The sequence below is a fragment of the Somniosus microcephalus genome, chromosome 12, assembly GCF_052327205.1.
Source record: "Somniosus microcephalus isolate GS21.2 chromosome 12, FLI_Smic_1.0, whole genome shotgun sequence".
NCBI lineage: Eukaryota > Metazoa > Chordata > Chondrichthyes > Squaliformes > Somniosidae > Somniosus > Somniosus microcephalus.
In genome coordinates, this window is record NC_140998.1 from 167,795,504 (window position 1) to 167,812,765 (window position 17,262).

At 45.2% G+C, this 17,262-nt stretch overlaps 1 protein-coding gene across 1 annotated transcript in view; it reads left to right on the plus strand.

Annotated features, from left to right (window-relative positions):
- Positions 1-3,422: 3,422 nt before the first annotated feature.
- ubr1 (ubiquitin protein ligase E3 component n-recognin 1) overlaps positions 3,423-17,262 on the plus strand; it is a 113,020-nt gene continuing 99,180 nt past the window's right edge. Inside the window, exons 1-4 of the mRNA XM_086002354.1 lie at positions 3,423-3,479; positions 7,569-7,825; positions 11,223-11,301; positions 14,478-14,585. Coding sequence (XP_085858480.1) covers positions 3,423-3,479; positions 7,569-7,825; positions 11,223-11,301; positions 14,478-14,585 — 501 coding nt within the window. The remainder of the gene's footprint in view (positions 3,480-7,568; positions 7,826-11,222; positions 11,302-14,477; positions 14,586-17,262) is intronic.

A 17,262-nucleotide genomic window follows, 5' to 3' on the forward strand; every position in this document is an offset into this window, starting at 1 on the left:
CCCCAGTTACACCTAATCCCTTTGGGTCTAAGTTTTAGTGGGGAATATAACAGCGGTATTACTGCAGAATCAATCACAGAAACCCCACAGTGCAGATAGAGGCCATTTCGGCCCATCGAGCCTGCACTAACACACATCCCACCTGATCCCCGTAACCCCTACACCAACACATATCCCACCCTATCCCCGTAACCCCGTGTATTTAATCCCCCTAACACTAAGGGACAATTTTTATCATGGCCAATCAACCTAACCCGCACATCTTTGGACTGTGGGAGGAAACCGGAGCACCCGGAGGAAACCCACGCAAACACGGGGAGAATGTGCAAACTCCACACAGACAGTCGCCCGAGGCCGGATTCGAACCCGGGTCCCTGGCGCTGTGAGGCAACAGTGCTAACCACTATGCCACCGAGCTAAAGTTTTCGGCAGTTTCAATGATTCACGAGATTTCACTGTTTGCCGGCTCTCTGGGGGTGTGGCACAGCGCAGCTAGTTTCGGAGCTGTATTGACAGACCGTATTTGCGGGATTTCCAGTGTATGTGTCAAATCCCGAAGTCGCGGTCAGTTTCGAAGGCAGAATGGCGCAAATGCTGCCAGTTTGCTGTCATCGCAACCGCAAATTCCAGGCCATTAGTAGATATCGGAAGCAACTGTGGAGTTTTTGTCTTGGTGGCTTTGGGTACCTAGTGTCATTCTATTGGCCTATTTCAAAAGAGGAACATGCCAACTGAAGTACACTGAAAATAAAAACGCATGGATGAACTGGGTTAGGCTGTCGACGTTCAACTGAACTTACAATTATACAGCACAACAGGAGGCCATTCGGCCCGTTGGGTCCTGTGCCGGCTCTTTGAAAGAGCTGTCCAGTTAGTCTCACTCCGCTGCTCTTTCCCCATTGCCCTCCAGATTGTTCCCCTTCTAAGTATTTATCCAGTTCCCTTTTGCAAGTTACTATTGAAGCTGCTTCCACCACCCTTTCAGCTAGTGCGTTCCAGATCATTATAACTCGCTGTGTACAAAAAATTAGAAGGAGGCTATTTGCCCCATTGTGCTTGTGCCAGCTCCTTTGATGGAACCTTTGGGGCTGGTGTGATTAAAAATTGCCTGCAGTACCAGCCCAACAAATGTATTAACACTTTTGAAAAGTCTCCAAAAATGCTTCCTCAAAATTTGTGAATAGAGGTTTGCTGCTCAATGTTATGTTTATCAATCCCATAAAGTTTTTAGTGCAAAAAGCTTTTATTTTGTCCAGGGAATTGAATCAATTACGTGGCAACTTAAATTATGTTGCTTTATATCTTAACTCTTGTTAATGGCTGATTATGTGTACATTTAAAATATCCACTGATACCTCCATGGTTTTTGAGGGCACTTGCATTTATATGGTGCCATTCATGACCACAGGGCATCCTAAAGCAATTCACAGCCAACGGTACTTTTGAAGCGCAGTCACTGTTGTAATGTAGGGAAACGCGGCAGCCAATTTGCGCACAGCAAGCTCCCACAAGCGGCAATGAAATAATGAGTTTTAGTAATGCTGATTGAGGAATAAATATTGGTCAGAACACTGGGGCGAACTTCCCTGCTCCTCTTCGAATAGTGCCGTCGGATCTTTTACATCCACCTGAGTGGGCAGACAGAACCTCTATTTAATGCCTCATCTGAAAAGTGCAGCACTCAGTACTGCACTGGAGTGTCGGCCTGGATTGTGCGCTGAAGTCTCAGGAGTGAGGTTTGAACCCACGGCCTTCTGACTCCGAGGCGAGTGTGCTACCCACTGAACCACAGCTGACACTTACTTGTATCTAGAATCCACCTGATAATGAAATCACACATTTTATCTGCGTATTAAAGACTTCTTATTTCAATCTCTGTGCAGTAGAAGCAAATGCCTTACTTATGCAGTGGTTCGAGCCACTTATTGTCTCTACATCTTGGTTATTCCTATGTTAATTGCTAAATAATAGTTGTATTTAGGGTGAATTATGATTTTGTTTGTATTTTAGCCCAGCTGCCACCCAGTTATCGGCGATTTCTTCCTTGGGAATGAGATTTAGGTTATAGCAAAATTGCATGTGCTCATTAACAAACGCAAATGACTGGATAATTAAAATACATCTCCTCTGATACAGAAAGAAATGTTGTACTCTGTACCCCTTATTTTATACTCTTGCCCACCCCCTTGCATTCTTTAGTGAGAGAAGGGAATGTGGGAGCAAGTCCTGTCCTTTGCTGCTTCACCATACAGTTTATCTTTTGCATGGTGTACTGTGTACTACAGTTTTTTTTCCCTCCCAAAAGCTTTGAACTCCGTGTACAAAACAAACAGGATGTCTTAAAAATATCACTGCACAGTACGGTCTAATGGGACATTTTGGAGCGATTTCAGAAGGAACTCTATATGCTTGGTCGCAAATTCATTTTGACCCCTGATCCAAATCACCATACGGTGCAGTAATCTAATAATTGAAGAGTTCTTTATTGCAACTTTGGAAGCAGCCTGTTTAGGAATAGCAGAAATGGTTACAAAGAAATGTAATCTGTGACTGCTCGCCCCTACAGAATTTGTTTTCAACTGTTTAGTACTGCAGTGAGATTTTCACATGAATGTAAGAAATATGAGGGGTTGCGATATCTTGACTGAAAGCTTGAGATTTCCTTTAGCTGGAGCGTTCATCTCTGCAACTTGGGCTCAGATCCAGGCCAGACTGATGCGATGAAAATACTCTTCTTTCTGATTGCTGGAAGGATCAATTAGAGGCCAGACGTAGCGTGGAAATAAACCAAGGAAAGGATGTGAAGATGTATGCCAATTGCCTCAAAAAATGGGCCTTTGTGGGGGATTTAGTCTCAGCGGGTCAGAAGAAAGGGTTTCTTGGCTGTTTAAGTTAGCTGCCTGACCCTGGTTTGTTTTCCTAAAGCTTATATTTACATATAAAGGGAAGTGAACTATCGTGGTAATTGTTGAGTGGAAATTTTGAAAGATTCCCAGAAGAGAGTATGAAGTCCAGTGTCTTTGGTAACTGAACAACCTAAAGTAATAGTAGGGTAGTGTAGTGGTTATATTACTGGACGAGTAATCCAAGGACCTGGACTAACAATCTGGATAACATGAGTTCAAATCCCAACATGGCTATTTGAGAATTTGAATTCAGTTTCAGAAAATCTGGAAATAAAAAGCTGATATCAGTAAAAGTGACTGCTGTTGGATTGTCGTAAAAACCCAACTGGTTCACTGATGTTCTTTAGGGAAGGAAACCTGCCGTCCTTACCTGGTGTGGCTTGTATTGGACTTCAGTCCCACAGCAGCTGCCCTCTGAAGTGGCCTAGTAAGACACTCAGTTGTATCAAACGGCTACAACGGTTCAAGCAGAGGGCCACAAATGCTGACCTTGCCAGCGACTCCCACATCCTGAGAATGAATAAAGAAAAAAGTAGTAATGAATTTCCTGTTTATAACAACTTGTGCTCGCAGGTACAGTGCTTGCCAAAGCAGGGCATTAACATGCTTTAGAACTGGGGGAAGGAAAGTCCCAGTGTTGGTATTATAAAAAGGGAAAGCGGGTGGTGCCCATAACTAGAGAGCTATTCTGCAGTTTTTATTACAATGTGAATAGCTGAGCTTGTGGGTTTCAGTGAGGTACCTGCCATAGTGAATCTCCCATCACATTAGTTTTTTTAAAATTCGCTTGAGATGTGGGCGTCGCTGGGAAGGCCAACATTTATTGCTCATGAGAAGGTGGCAATTAGGGCACAAAATGTCCTCTGGGTGGGGGACTTCAATGTCCATCACCAAGAGTGGCTCGGTAGCACCACAACTGACCGAGCTGGCCGAGCCCTAAAGGACATAGCTGCCAGACTGGGTCTGCGACAGGTGGTGAGGGAACCACCTGCACACGGACTGCGTCAGTATCTGACGAGTCTCGAATGGTCCTCAACATGAAGACGGGACTTAGTCTCCACAAGGACTGTGCGGTGGTCACTTCCACCAATGCTGTCATGGACAGATGCATCTGCAACATTGCCCTTGAGAAGGTGGTGGTGAGTCGCCTTCTTGAACCGCTGCAGTCCGTGTGGTGAAGGTACTCCCACAGTGCTGTTAGGTAGGGAGTTCCAGGATTTTGACCCAACGACGATCAAGGAACGGCGATATACTTCTAAGTCAGAATGGTGTGTGACTTGGCGGTGGTGGTGTTCCCCATGCGCCTGCTGCCCTTGTCCTTCTAGGTGGCAGAGGTCGTGGATTTGGGAGGTGCTGCTGAAGAAGCCTTGGCGAGTTGCTGCAGTGCATCTTGTAGATGGTACACACTGCAGCCACGGTGCACCGGTGGTGGAGGGAGTGAATGTTTATCGTGGTGGATGGGGTGCCAATCAAGCGGGCTGCTTTATCCTGGATGGTGTCGAGCTTCTTGAGTGTTGTTGGAGCTGCACTCATCCAGGCAAGTGGAGAGTATTCCATCACACTCCTTACTTGTGCCTTGTAGATGGTGGACAGGCTTTGGGGAGTTAGGAAGTGAGACACTCACCACAGAATACCCAGCCTCTGACCTTCTAGTGTAAAACAAACCAAGTTCTCGTAGCTGTAACATGAAGCTTTATAACTGAGGTTGTTAAAACGTTTCTAGACTAAGTGCTCAAACGAGTGCTAGTTTTAACACTAAGCCATTTTAGTTTATTTCAAAACTTCTGCTAAGACATGGTCAACAATTCAGCATAGAACCAAGTTAGCGATCCCTGGTCAAACCCATTACATGAATGCTAGGAAGAAATAATACTTGCTTACAGTTGAAGTATATCCCCATGCTGGGCTCCACAGATTGTCATTGGAGACCCATTGTAGTCTCCGTTTCCACACCACTTCAGTTTTCTCTTTATCTCATCTCAAATAAGATATTCAAGTGTATGGCCGCGAGGTGTCACTAGTACAGAATTTTCCAAGTGGAGCATGCATTCCTACTAGTTAATTGTTCTGCATTCCAAGCATGGGATTTACCACACACCTTCCTGACACTTAAGTTCTTAACTTTTCAGGTCGATGACCTTTCATCAGATTCTCTGGCATAAGGTCATCGACCAGAAACGTTAACCCTACCTATCTCTCGCCACATGCTGCCTGCTGAGTGTTTTCAGCATTTTCTGTTTTTCTTTCAGATTTCCAGCATCGGTAGTATTTTGCTTTTTTTAACTGTTACATAGAATATACAGCACAGCAACAGGCCATTCGGTCCAACGAGTCTGTGCTGGTACCTCAGCTGGTATACCTCACCATAGAATTAACAATAACAAGAACAACTTGTATAGCGCCTTTAACAGTAAAATATCCCAAGGTGCTTCACAGGAGTGTTATCAAACAGAATTTGACACCGAGCCACATGAGATATTAGGACGGGTGACCAAAAGCTTGGTCAAAGAGGTAGTTTTTAAGGAGCGTCTTAAAGTGAGGAGAGAGAGGCGGAGAGGACTAGGGAGTGAATTCCAGAGCTTAGGGCCTAGGCAGCTGAAGGCATGGCTGCCAATGTTGGGATGATGAAAACCGGTGATTATCAAGAGGCCAGAATTGGAGGAGTGCAGGGATTGTGGAGGGTTATTGAGCTGGAGGAGGTTACAGAGATAGGGAGGGGCGAAGTCATGGAGGGATCTGAAAACAAGGATGAGAATTTTGAAATAGAGGCATTGTCGCACCAGGAGCCAGTGTATGTAAGTCAGCGAGCACAGGGCTGACGGGTGAACAGGACTTGGTGTGAGTTAGGATACGGGCAATAGACTTGGATGAGCTCAAGTTCTTAACATTGAAACTTTTTCCTGGAACACCTCCATATTTACTCATTATTCTGAAGCCTAAGTTTGGGGTGTTGCTAAAATGCACGGTTGCTTGCAATGCTCTTTGAAAGACTTGTAATGACTCTGCTTATGGGGTAGAGACACAGCCAAGGTACCTTGTTTGGCTTATTGAGTAAATGCATTGGTACAGATTTTGCTGTGACAATGTTGAGGCTAACAGCGCTCACTGTTATTTATGTGCAAATTGGACAGCAACTTCCGGCGAGCTTGCGTGCAGTATAAACACAAAAAAAAGTTGCTGTCCGAGATGCACTGCTCCTCTGTGAATTGCGCAAAATGGCATCTCACCGTCTGGCTTCCCATTCAAATGTATTGAACGGTGTGAAGTTCCTGTACTGACGTCGTAGATACAGACTAAATTTGGCGCACAAAGCTAAGTCAAGTCATTTCAGTCGAACCACCCTTTTAACGGCGTGTTAAGTCTTAATTACTGCCAAACAACCTCTCTGGCACTGAAAATTAACTAATATATGTAATCCTTCAGATTTTAATAATTGTTGGAGATTTAAAAAAAAGAAACACAATTTTGTTTTTACCTTTTTTCTTTGTCTCTTTTAGCTCTCATTTAATCCAATCTTTCCTTCCCTCTCTTTATTTTGCTTTCTGTAGCTGATTTGACATTGAATTTACTATTCTAACTTACATTTCCTGGTTCAGACTCTGCGCTGCTCATTAACAATTCTTCAATCTGATTGGTTACGGAGATGCACAGTTGCTTGCCCTAGTCACACAGATCCCAGAAGCGCTGTAGAGGGTACCTCACCATTTGGGATGTCCCACTGACAGCAACTTGCTATGCAAAACCCCGTGGAAAGTCTATGAGCAAGTCGAATGAACGGCTGTTTGTTTGCCACTCACAGCAACATCCGACAAAATGTCTGTTGTGGTTCCTGGTTTATACAGATCAGAAGGTTTGAGGTCTATGGTGAGTTAGCTGAACTCAGCTGTGGAAGCAATGGGACACTGCAGTTGGCCTTGTTGCCCCAGGTTAAAATCTGCCAGAGTTCCCATTCCTGATTACGATCTGACTGGAAAGTGCTCATATATGAATGCCATTTGAGTACTGGATTTAAAAAAACATCATTCTTGGACTCTGAGCATTGCTGGCAAGGCCAGCGTTTATTGCCCATCCCTCGTTGCCCTCGAGAAGGTGGTGGTGAGCCGCTACCTTGAACCGCTGCAGTCCGTGTGGTGATGGTACTCCCACAGTGCTGTTAGGTAGGGAGTTCCAGGATTTTAACCCAGTGACAATGAAGGAACGGCGATATATTTCCAAGACAGGATGGTGTGTGACTTGGAGGTGAAGGTGTTCTCATGCACCTGCTGCCCTTGTCCTTCTAGATAGTAGAGGTCATGGGCTTGGGAGGTGCAGTCGAAGATTGGGCTTAGCTCTAACACGCTAGGGCCACAAGTGAGGAATCCAAGTGCAAGTTGGTGTAATTGGGAGAGGAGAAGTAGGGAGAAATGAGGAAACTGAATTAAATGGATATGTGAATGTATGGTGTGTGGTGTATTGTAATTTTGCACACTTAAGACTGCTGTTAAGAGCAGGTTCTATGGATTAACCCTTCGGTTCATGTATTCAAAAGCATTTTCAGCAAACCGAGCTGAAGGTGGTCTGAAGTGATGAGTTCAGTCTGGGAATGCAAAACCGAGTAACTGAGTTATTTGGGTAAGAGTGGGAAGTTTTGGTTGCAACTGACGTTTGCTTTTCTTCACACAGAACTGGCAGGAAGGAGTTGATTTGTGTTCGGGGATATATCGGCACCTGACGGAGTATGTCCCTCCAGTGCATTGCTCGGGATCAGAAGCCAAGTCGCCTGAGGAGGAGCAGGCCTATCAAATATTACTCCAAACCTTGGAGTGGTTTCTGTTTGGAGAAGCCCCAGCAGATGGCTTTGCAAAGCTGGAACAAAGCAATAGTTCTTCACAGCTCTGTGGCCGAGTTTTCAAAGGGGGAGAGACTACGTATTCCTGCCGGTGAGACGTCGTGTAAATTGAGCACAGCATTCTGCTCCTGGTCACTTTTCTTGCTGCTTTTAAATGGCTTTAACCCTCTTGTGGCCGACTATATTCAGATTATTTTTGCTTGTTTCTACTGAATTCGAAGGCAGCTGAAATACTGTTACTTTCTGCAAAAGAGATAAAGGCAAGGAAAGAATTTGCTTTTATACAGCACCTTTCACTATCTCAAAGCACTTCACATCCAATGAAGTACTTTTGAAGTGGAGTCACTGTTGTAATGTAAGGGAAACACGGCAGCCAATTTGCGCACAGCAAATTCCCACAAATAGCAATGTGATCATGACCAGAGAATCTGTCTTTAATGTTGGTTGAAGGATAAATATTGGCCAGGGCACTGGGGAGAACTCTCCTACTCTTCAAATAGTGCCGTGTGATCTTTTACGTTCATCTGAGAGGGCAGACGGGGCCATAGATAGTTACGAACTTCTGTAAGTTTTGAAATGAATATCTGGTTTGGAATACTTACTCATTATCTGAAGCCCTGCTGTATTTTATAGTGTACTGCAGCAGGTTTCAGGAAGAACATGCCTCTTCTGAGTGATTGCGATCAGGGTCATAATTCCATAATTCAAGAAAAGCTGCTGTTTCTCAAATATAAACATGTTGTTGCCAACCAATCCCATCACAGCATACGAAGCATCCACACGTCTGATTTGCCACCTTATCAAAACTTGCTGTTGTTGATCTGTGTTGAAGTGGTGGCGCACTCCCTTTCGAGTCGGAAGGTCGTGGGTTCAATTCCCACTCCAGACACATGAACACATAATCCAGGCTGACACTTCAGTGCCATAAAAACGAACAAACTTGCATTAATGTAGTGCCTTTCACGACCTCGGGACGTCCCAAATCGCTTTGCAACCAATGAAGTACTTTAGAAGTGCAGTCACTGCTGTAATCTAGGAAATCTGGCAACCAATTTACACACAACAAAATCCCACAAACAGCAATGTGATAATGAGCAGATAATCTGTTTGTGATGTTGGTTGAGGGATAAATATTGGCCAGGGCACTGGGGAGAACTCGCCTGCTCTACTTTGAATAGTGCCATAGGATCTTTTACATCTGCCTGAGCGGGCAGATGGGGGCCTCGGTTTAGCGTTTAACTGCGGAGAGGTGGGGGATGGGGATGAGCAGGACACAGCAAGAGGCACCAACTAAATGATAAACATAAGTTGAAGTAACAGCTTCTCCTTTCTTTAAAACCCATACATCTTTTGTTCCCTCGCTTCTATCCCATTCCAGTGGAATGGTCAGCTGTGGTCACTGCCTTCCTCACAACATGTACACAAAACAAGGAGCACGACTCGCCTCCCATACATTTATTTACAGACTCCTAGTCCTGAGGGAGTGCTGCAATGTTGGTGGTGACCACACTTCAAAAGTACTTCCTTGGCTGTAAAGCACTTTAGGGCATCCTGAGGTCGTGAAAGACACTTTTTATAAATGCAGGTTCTGTCTTTCTAACACCTAGCCTCCACTCCGCACCTCTTCACAGCCAGGACTGGGACCTCAACCATACGAGTACCAAGCTGTGATGCAGCAAGCTGTGCCACCACACCACCCAACTGAAACAGCATCCTGTTACTCTGTAGTAGTGAGCATTAACAGTTTGTATGGTGCAAGTATCTAAGCTTGCTTTTTGTGGGTTGCGTGAGTGGTGAGCAAAGGAGTGCCAGGCACCCAGTCGAGGAAATGTACAATTGTGTTGTAACTTGCAGGTTGTAAACATTGTGGGGGAAAGAGGCATTGTTGTAACCTGTTCAATGGCTTTATTTTCCTGTCACATTCCAAAAAGGGGCCTCGCACTTGCTTGTTTCTGAATCTGTGGAAAATTAATTCAAGCGGAGCAATATTTGTTTTTCATGTCAATGAGCCAAAAACATAGGAACAAAAGAAATCAGAGCAGGAGTAGGCCATACGGCCCCTTGAGCCTGCTCCGCCATTCAATAAGATCACGGCTGATCATCGACCTCAACTCCACTTTCTCGCCCGATCTCCATATCCCTTGATTCCTTGATTCCCCTAGAGTCCAAAAATCTATCAATCTCGGCCTTGAATATACTCAAAAACTTAGCATTCACAGCCCTCTGGGGCAGAGAATTCCAAAGATTCATAATCCTCTGAGTGAAGAAATTCCTCCTCATCTCAGTCTTAAATGGCCGACCCCTTATCCTGAGACTACGCCCCCTAGTTCTAGACACTCCAGCCAGGGGAAACATCCTCTCAGCATCTACCCTGTCAATCCCCTTTAGAACTGGGCCATTCTGATTTTCCTGATTTATAGAGTCAGCAGCTTGATGTTTGGGTAGCAGTGGTCATGCTCCAAGCCACTAACTAGTCTGAGCAGGCACCAGAACTGAAGGCATTTCATAATGCATGCTAGTTATGGTACATGGAAGCCTACACCAGTGGTAAAATGATTGCAAATGAACTGAAGAATAAAGATGGTCAAATTGTATGCTTCAAATGATATAGTTGGCTAGAGGGCGCAGGGCAGGAAGTGAGAGAAATATTAAAGTTGTCGACCTTTGACAAGGTGCAAAGGAGATGTACTAGAATGGTACTTGGAATGAGGGACTTCAGTTATGCGGAGAGACTGAAGAAGCTGTGATCGTTTTCCTTAGAGCAGAGAAGGTTAAGGGGCGATTTAATAGAGGTGCTCAAAATTAGGAGGGGTTTTATTATGATAGAGTAACTGGGGCGAAACTATTTCCACTGGCAGGAGGGTCAGTAACCAGAGGACACAGATTTAAGATAATTGGTAAAACCTTCTCTTCTTCTTAGGCAGTCCCTCGGAACCGAGGATGACTTGCTTCCACATTAAAAATGAGTTCTCGGGTGACTGATGAGTCCAATGCGGGGCCTACAGTCTCTGTCACAGGTGGGGCAGACGGTGATTGAAGGGGCGGGTGGGTGGGTGGGGTGCTTGGGTTGACGTGCGCTCCTTGCGCTGCCTGTGCTTGGCTTCCGCTTGCTCCCGGCGAAGAGACTCGAGGTGTTTGGCGCCTTCCCGGATGCTTCTCCTCCACTTTGTGCGGTCTTGGGCCTGGGAGCCAGACAGGAGATGAGAATTATTTCACGCTGCGAGTTCTAATCTGGAATGCACTGTCTGAAAGGGTGCTGGAAGCAGATTTATCAGTAATTTTCAAAAGGGAATAGGATATATAATTGAAAAGGAAACATTTGCAGGGCTATGGGGAAGAGCAGGGGAGTGGGACTAATTGGATAGCTCTTTCAAAGAGCCACCACAGGCACGATGAGCAGAATAGCCTGTGTTGTAAGATTCTATGATTAGAATGTGTCACAAATACGATCAGATCTTAACACTAGGTTTGTACCATTTCTGTTACAGAGACTGTGCAATAGATCCCACTTGTGTACTATGCATGGACTGTTTCCAAAACAGTGTTCACCGAAATCATCGGTACAAGGTATTGTATATCCTGCCTGCTCTGTTTTATTGCTGCATTTAAATTTGATCAATGAGTTTGTGAAAACGTTTAGTAGTATCTTCGCTTGTCAGTAGAAATATTTTTTAACAATTCATTCTTGAGGTGCAGGCTTTTGAGGGTAAGGCTGACATTTATTGGCCATTCCCAGTTTCCCTTGAACCTCTGCAGCCCGTGTGGTGAAGGTACTTCCACAATGCTGTTACTCTGGGAGTTCCAGGATATAGACCCAGTGACGATGAAGGAACTATGCCCAAGTCAGGATGGTGGGGAACTTGGAGGTGATGGTGTTCCTGTGCACCTGGTCCCCTTGTCCTTCTAGGTGGTGGGGGTCATGGATTTGGGTGGCACAAAATTATAAGACTTGCAAGACTTTAATAAAATCTGTCTGAGTGGATATGTATGTATTTGGTTTTGTGCCTGCTACTCTCACCTGCTGAGAGAATTAGCCAGGGAACATAGTGACCAGCCTGGCTGAACCTCCACATACCAGTACTGAAGAAGCCTGTCTGGAGCTCTGACTCCTCCACTAACCATTCATATTTTTTGTGGGAAAGAGTAAAAACTGTACAAATGTATGCTACCATAGCACAGCTTTAGGGATTGGATATGATGCTATTATATAGCTGAGCAGTCTTTTGCTTTGAACAGGTGTCAAAAAAACACAGGGTTTTCTTTTTGCTGTTTTGAGGTAATGAGGTGAAATATTATGCACTGGTGTAAGTTAGTTCTAAATGGTTAAGAATTGGTGCAACCTTATCAGAATGGTAATGTGCTAATAGCACTCAATTCTCTGCTGCCAGACCTTCGGCAATAATTATTCACATCGCCAGGTGGAGATTAGAACGGATGCAGGAAGCGCATTAGTCACGGGACCAGAAAAATATGTTTAGGTGACATTTAAAGGGATGCAGACTGACATAAGAAAACTACTAAGCACTTGGTCCGAGTATAAAACAAGGCTTTAATCAACTGCTTCACAACCATGAGTTCTAGTTACATCACTAGTTCCTGGTTACAAAAACGTCCTGAGCAAGCTGGGCCCATGCCCGAGTATTTATACTTTCCTTGGACGGCGCCACCAGCTGGCCACCCAGTGTTATCTCATGAGTCATTTCTACATGAATGGTAAGATTCATGACATTCTTCCCGCCTGAAAGATTTGGAAGTCCGACAACTTCCTTCTAGCGAATATAACGGACCATGAAGAGCCGCAGTCGTTTTGATTTCTGTTTGTGGCTGGAAGGCACATCTCCTTGGACCGTGTCTTGGTCCCTGGGTTGCTTGGTTCGTACAGGTAGGTTGACGGGGCCTGTGTCGCCTTGATCGACCTGAGGTGGACTGGGGAGATCGTGACTCCGGGTGCAGGTCCCCACAGGCGCAGAGCTGGCTTCACCTTGGTAGCTGATGATTGTCCAGCGTCCTGGCTTCGGGTGGCCATCCCGTGGGGAGTGCTCTGCTCCCTGAGTTGATTCGGCGGAGTAGCCGGCAGATCCCTTGATGTCCCGGGTAGGGCGTCATCCTCAAAGGAGCGCAGAGTATCGCATCATTAATATGGATCCCTCCATCGGTGGGGTCAGTGAGACCGATTGGACAGGGAGCCAGATCTCGGAATGAAACGGTGGACTCCCGGCCATCAGGGTACCGCACGTGTGCGTATGTGGGATTAACGTCTGTTAGTTCCACCTCGTCGACGAGGGGATCATTCTTGGAAGATCGAACGAATCTTCGAAGCAGCATGGGGCCGGGAGCTGCCAATCACGATGGTAGGGATGTCCATTCCTTCCACATTGCCAAGATGCCGCTAGGGCAGGGTCATCATCAGTGAAGGCTTCTAGGGTAGGGTTGTCATCAGCTAGGTTAGAGTCATCATCAGTGAGGGCTTCTGCCCGAGGCCTATCGAAGGAGTCACTAAAAGTGATAGCAGCAGCCTGTGGATGGAAGGGTGGTGGCCCTGTTTCTCACTGCACAGCACCTTACCCATAAGCCAGCATGCCTGCAAGGCCATGGAAGCAGGCTGCAGCTGTCACTAGCTGTGCTGATCCTCTGGTTCACGTCAGCAGCAGATGCCACAGCTCCACTTCTGGCCCTCTGCTGACTTGGACTCTGTGAAGACGGGCAGCGTGGTTGTTGCCTGGTCGGTGCAACAATGCTTGGGGGCATTTTGGCAGGTGTGGCCAATCTGACTTTGCTGGCTGTTGATCACTCTGGCTTGCCTTTCATGCAGTACCACTGAAAACATGACCTACTGTGATTGGGGTGTTTACAAAGAAACATCCCACATAAGTGCAAGTCAGACGTTTACTCATTAAAGAAAGAACTTGTATTTCTACAGCACCTTTCACAACCTCTGGATGTCCCAAAGTGCTTAACAGCCAATTAAATACTTTTGAAGTGTAGTCACTGTTGTAATGTAGGAAACGCAGAAGCCAATTTGCAAACAGCAAGGTCCCACAAACAGCAATGAGATAAATGACCAGATAATCTTTGAGATGTTGCTTCAGGGATAATATTGGCCAGGACACTAGGAGAACTCCCCTGATCTTCAAAATAGTGTCAGGGGATCTTTTACATCCACCTGAGAGGGCAGATGGGGCCGTGGTCATCAAAGGCATGTTTTTTTTTTTTCAAACTTATGTTGTTTAATTCCAGTGTGTAAGTGAACCACACACATACCAGGTGGACCCCTGGTTCTGTGCCCAGTTTGTACTGACTTAACTGATCACGGGCAGAGCAGAAGTGATGAGTGCTAAAATTGGCCCAAGTATGCCATACCAAATTGTATGTGATGTAATTCCATGAAGAGCATTCATTTTCTGAACAGTTGCTATGGTATGGGCATGTTTTCCTTTGTGTGTGCGAGGGAGTCTTAACCTTGCACTTGGGCCATTCACGTACTGTAACCGGTTTTCAGGCCACTGCCTGTGGAGTGCTTGGACAGCTGCTAAGTGCACATGACAGTGGCTGGAGATGTCCCCATTCAATTTTTCTCCCCTGACTGCACAGCTAAGATCGAAAACTATGAGTGGTGTTTGGTATCTTACCATTTTGTGTTGCTTTATGTTGGAGTCTCAGTAAAGACCATGCCATTTTTCTAATAACTTTTTTAAACTGATGTTGCTGCAAATTTATCACATTGTTTGCTTTGTGCTTTGAAGATGAATTCTTCCTATGGAGGAGGGTTTTGTGACTGTGGAGATGTTGAAGCCTGGAAGACTGGGCCCGCTTGTAAAAAGCATGAACATGGTGCGTCAGAGGACACTGCGGTAAGATGTTTTTGCAGCAGCATTTGGTCTTTATTGATTGTAGCTTGTCTGGTGATGGTGACCAGACACAGATTAAGTTTAGGTTTATGCTCTCTCTATATCACCACCCCCCACCCCCCTGCTTCCCTTTAATGTTTTGTCCCCAGTTAATTACATTGGGGCTGTGTAAATCACATTTGTTACCATGGAAATTATATCTAGCCATGCATCAATGTAATCCTTCAAAAGTACATAGGGAATGATTAGTTTGCTAGTATTGCTTTTCAACTCTGGGTTTTCATTCAGATTTAGGTTACACTGCATATAATATTGCTGTAGTTTGAACTTGGATTTGGCATTTATTAATTTGTAAAACTTTTTCATTCAATATCCACATACAGATAGGATATAATATGCTTCTATCTTCACGGATGGCTAAATTTTAAATTTTGATCTGTGTGAATCTGAGTTTTCTGCAGTGAGGAACCTCTTATTACTGCAGGCGGGATACTGGGAGAGTAGCCTGAGAACTTACACTGCAGGGTAAAGGCAGGAAGGTAGTGCAGGAGTCGCCTGCGGTCATCTCCCTCCAAAGCAGGTTTACCGTTTTGGGTACTGTTGGGGGAGATGACTTATCAGGGGAAGGCACCAGCAGCCAGGTTCAGGGCACCATGACTGGCTCTGCTGCACAGAAGGGTGGAAAAAAGAGGGATAGGGCTATAGTGATAGGGGATTCAATTGTAAGGGGGATAGATAGGAGTTTCTGCGGCCGAGACCGAGACTCCAAGATGGTATGTTGCCTCCCTGGTGCAAGGGTCAAGGATGTCTCGGAGCGGGTGCAGAGCATTCTGAAGGGGGAGGGGGATCAGCCAGTTGTCGTGGTACATGTAGGTACCAACGATGTAGGTAAAAAGAGGGAGGAGGTCCTACAAGCTGAATTTAGGGAGTTAGGTGCTAAATTGAAAAGTAGGACCTCAAAGGTAGTAATCTCTGGATTGCTACCAGTGCCACGAGCTAATAAGTTTAGAGAGAGTAAGATAGATAAGCTAAATACGTGGCTTGAGCAGTGGTGCAAGGGAGAGGGATTTAAATTCCTGAGGCATTGGAACCAGTTCTTGGGGAGGAGTGACCTGTACCAAGGGGACGGTCTACACCTGAACTGTGAGGGAGCCGATGTCCTCGGGGTAATATTTTCTAGGGCGGTTCGGGAGGATTTAAACTAATTTGGCAGGGGGATGGGAACCTAGGTAGTGGAAAAGAGGGAAGTCATATGAAGTCAGAAATAGATGGTAGAAAGGTGAGAAGCAATAAGCAAAGGAGAGAAACACAAAGGGCCAAACTAATTCATAATGAGAGTGTGAAAAAAGCAAGCCTGAAGGCTTTGTATCTTAATGCTAGAAGCATTAGGAACAAGGTGGATGAATTAGTTGTGGAAATAGAGGTAAACAAGTATGATTTGATTGGGATTACAGAAACGTGGCTGCAGGGTGGGCAAGGCTGGGAACTTAACATCCAGGGATATACAATATTTAGGAAGGATCGGCAAAAAGGTAGGGGAGGTGGGGTAGCATTGCTGGTAAAGGAGGGGATTAATGCAATGGAAAGGAAGGATATTAACTCGGATGAAACGGAATCTGTATGGGTAGAAATGAGAAATAGCAAGGGGAGGAAAACGTTAGTGGGTGTGATATATAGGCCTCCAAATAGTAATATGGAGGTGAGGGAAGGCATAAAAAGGGAAATTAGAGAAGCGTGCGATAAGAGCACAGCTGTCATCATGGGTGACTTTAATTTACATATTGATTGGACTACCCAAATTAGTAAAAATTCTGAGGAGGAGGAATTCCTGGAATGTTTTCGGGACGGTTATCTGGACCAATATGTCGAGGAGCCGACTCGAGATCAGGCCATTTTAGACTGGGTATTGTGCAATGAGAAGGGACTTATCAGCAATCTTCTTGTACGAGGCCCCTTGGGTCAGAGCGATCATAATATGATCGAGCTCTCAGTCGAGATGGAGAGTGAGGAAATTGAATCAGAGACTAAGGTCCAGAACTTAAATAAAGGGAATTACGAGGGTATGAGACGGGAATTGGGTAAGATTGATTGGGTGGTGTTTCTGGGGGGATTGACAGTGGATAGACAATGGCAAGCATTCAAAGATAGAATGGAAGAATTCCAGAACATGTTTATACCGGTTTGGCATAAAAATAAACCTAAAAAGGTGACTCAACCGTGGATAACGAGGGAAATTAGGGACAGCATAAAATCAAAAAAAAGGGCATATCAACTGGCAAAAAAAAGCACCAGACCGGAAGATTGGGGACAGTACAGGATACAGCAAAAGAGGACAAAGGGATTAATCAGGAAGGGGAAAATAGAATACGAAAGTAAACTTGCAGCAAACATAAAGACAGACTGCAAAAGCTTTTATCGGTATATCAGGAGGAAAAGACTGGTAAAATCCCAAGTCGGTCCCTTGCAGTCCGATTCGGGAGAATATATAATGGAGAATAAGGAAATGACAGACCAATTAAACTCATACTTTGGTTCTGTATTCACAAAGGAGGACACAAATAACCTCCCAGGAATATCGGCAAACATAGGGACTAATGAGAGGGAGGAGCTGACAGAAATTAGTATCTCTAGGGATATGGTGTTGGGTAAGTTGAGGGGACTGAAGGCCGACAAATCCCCG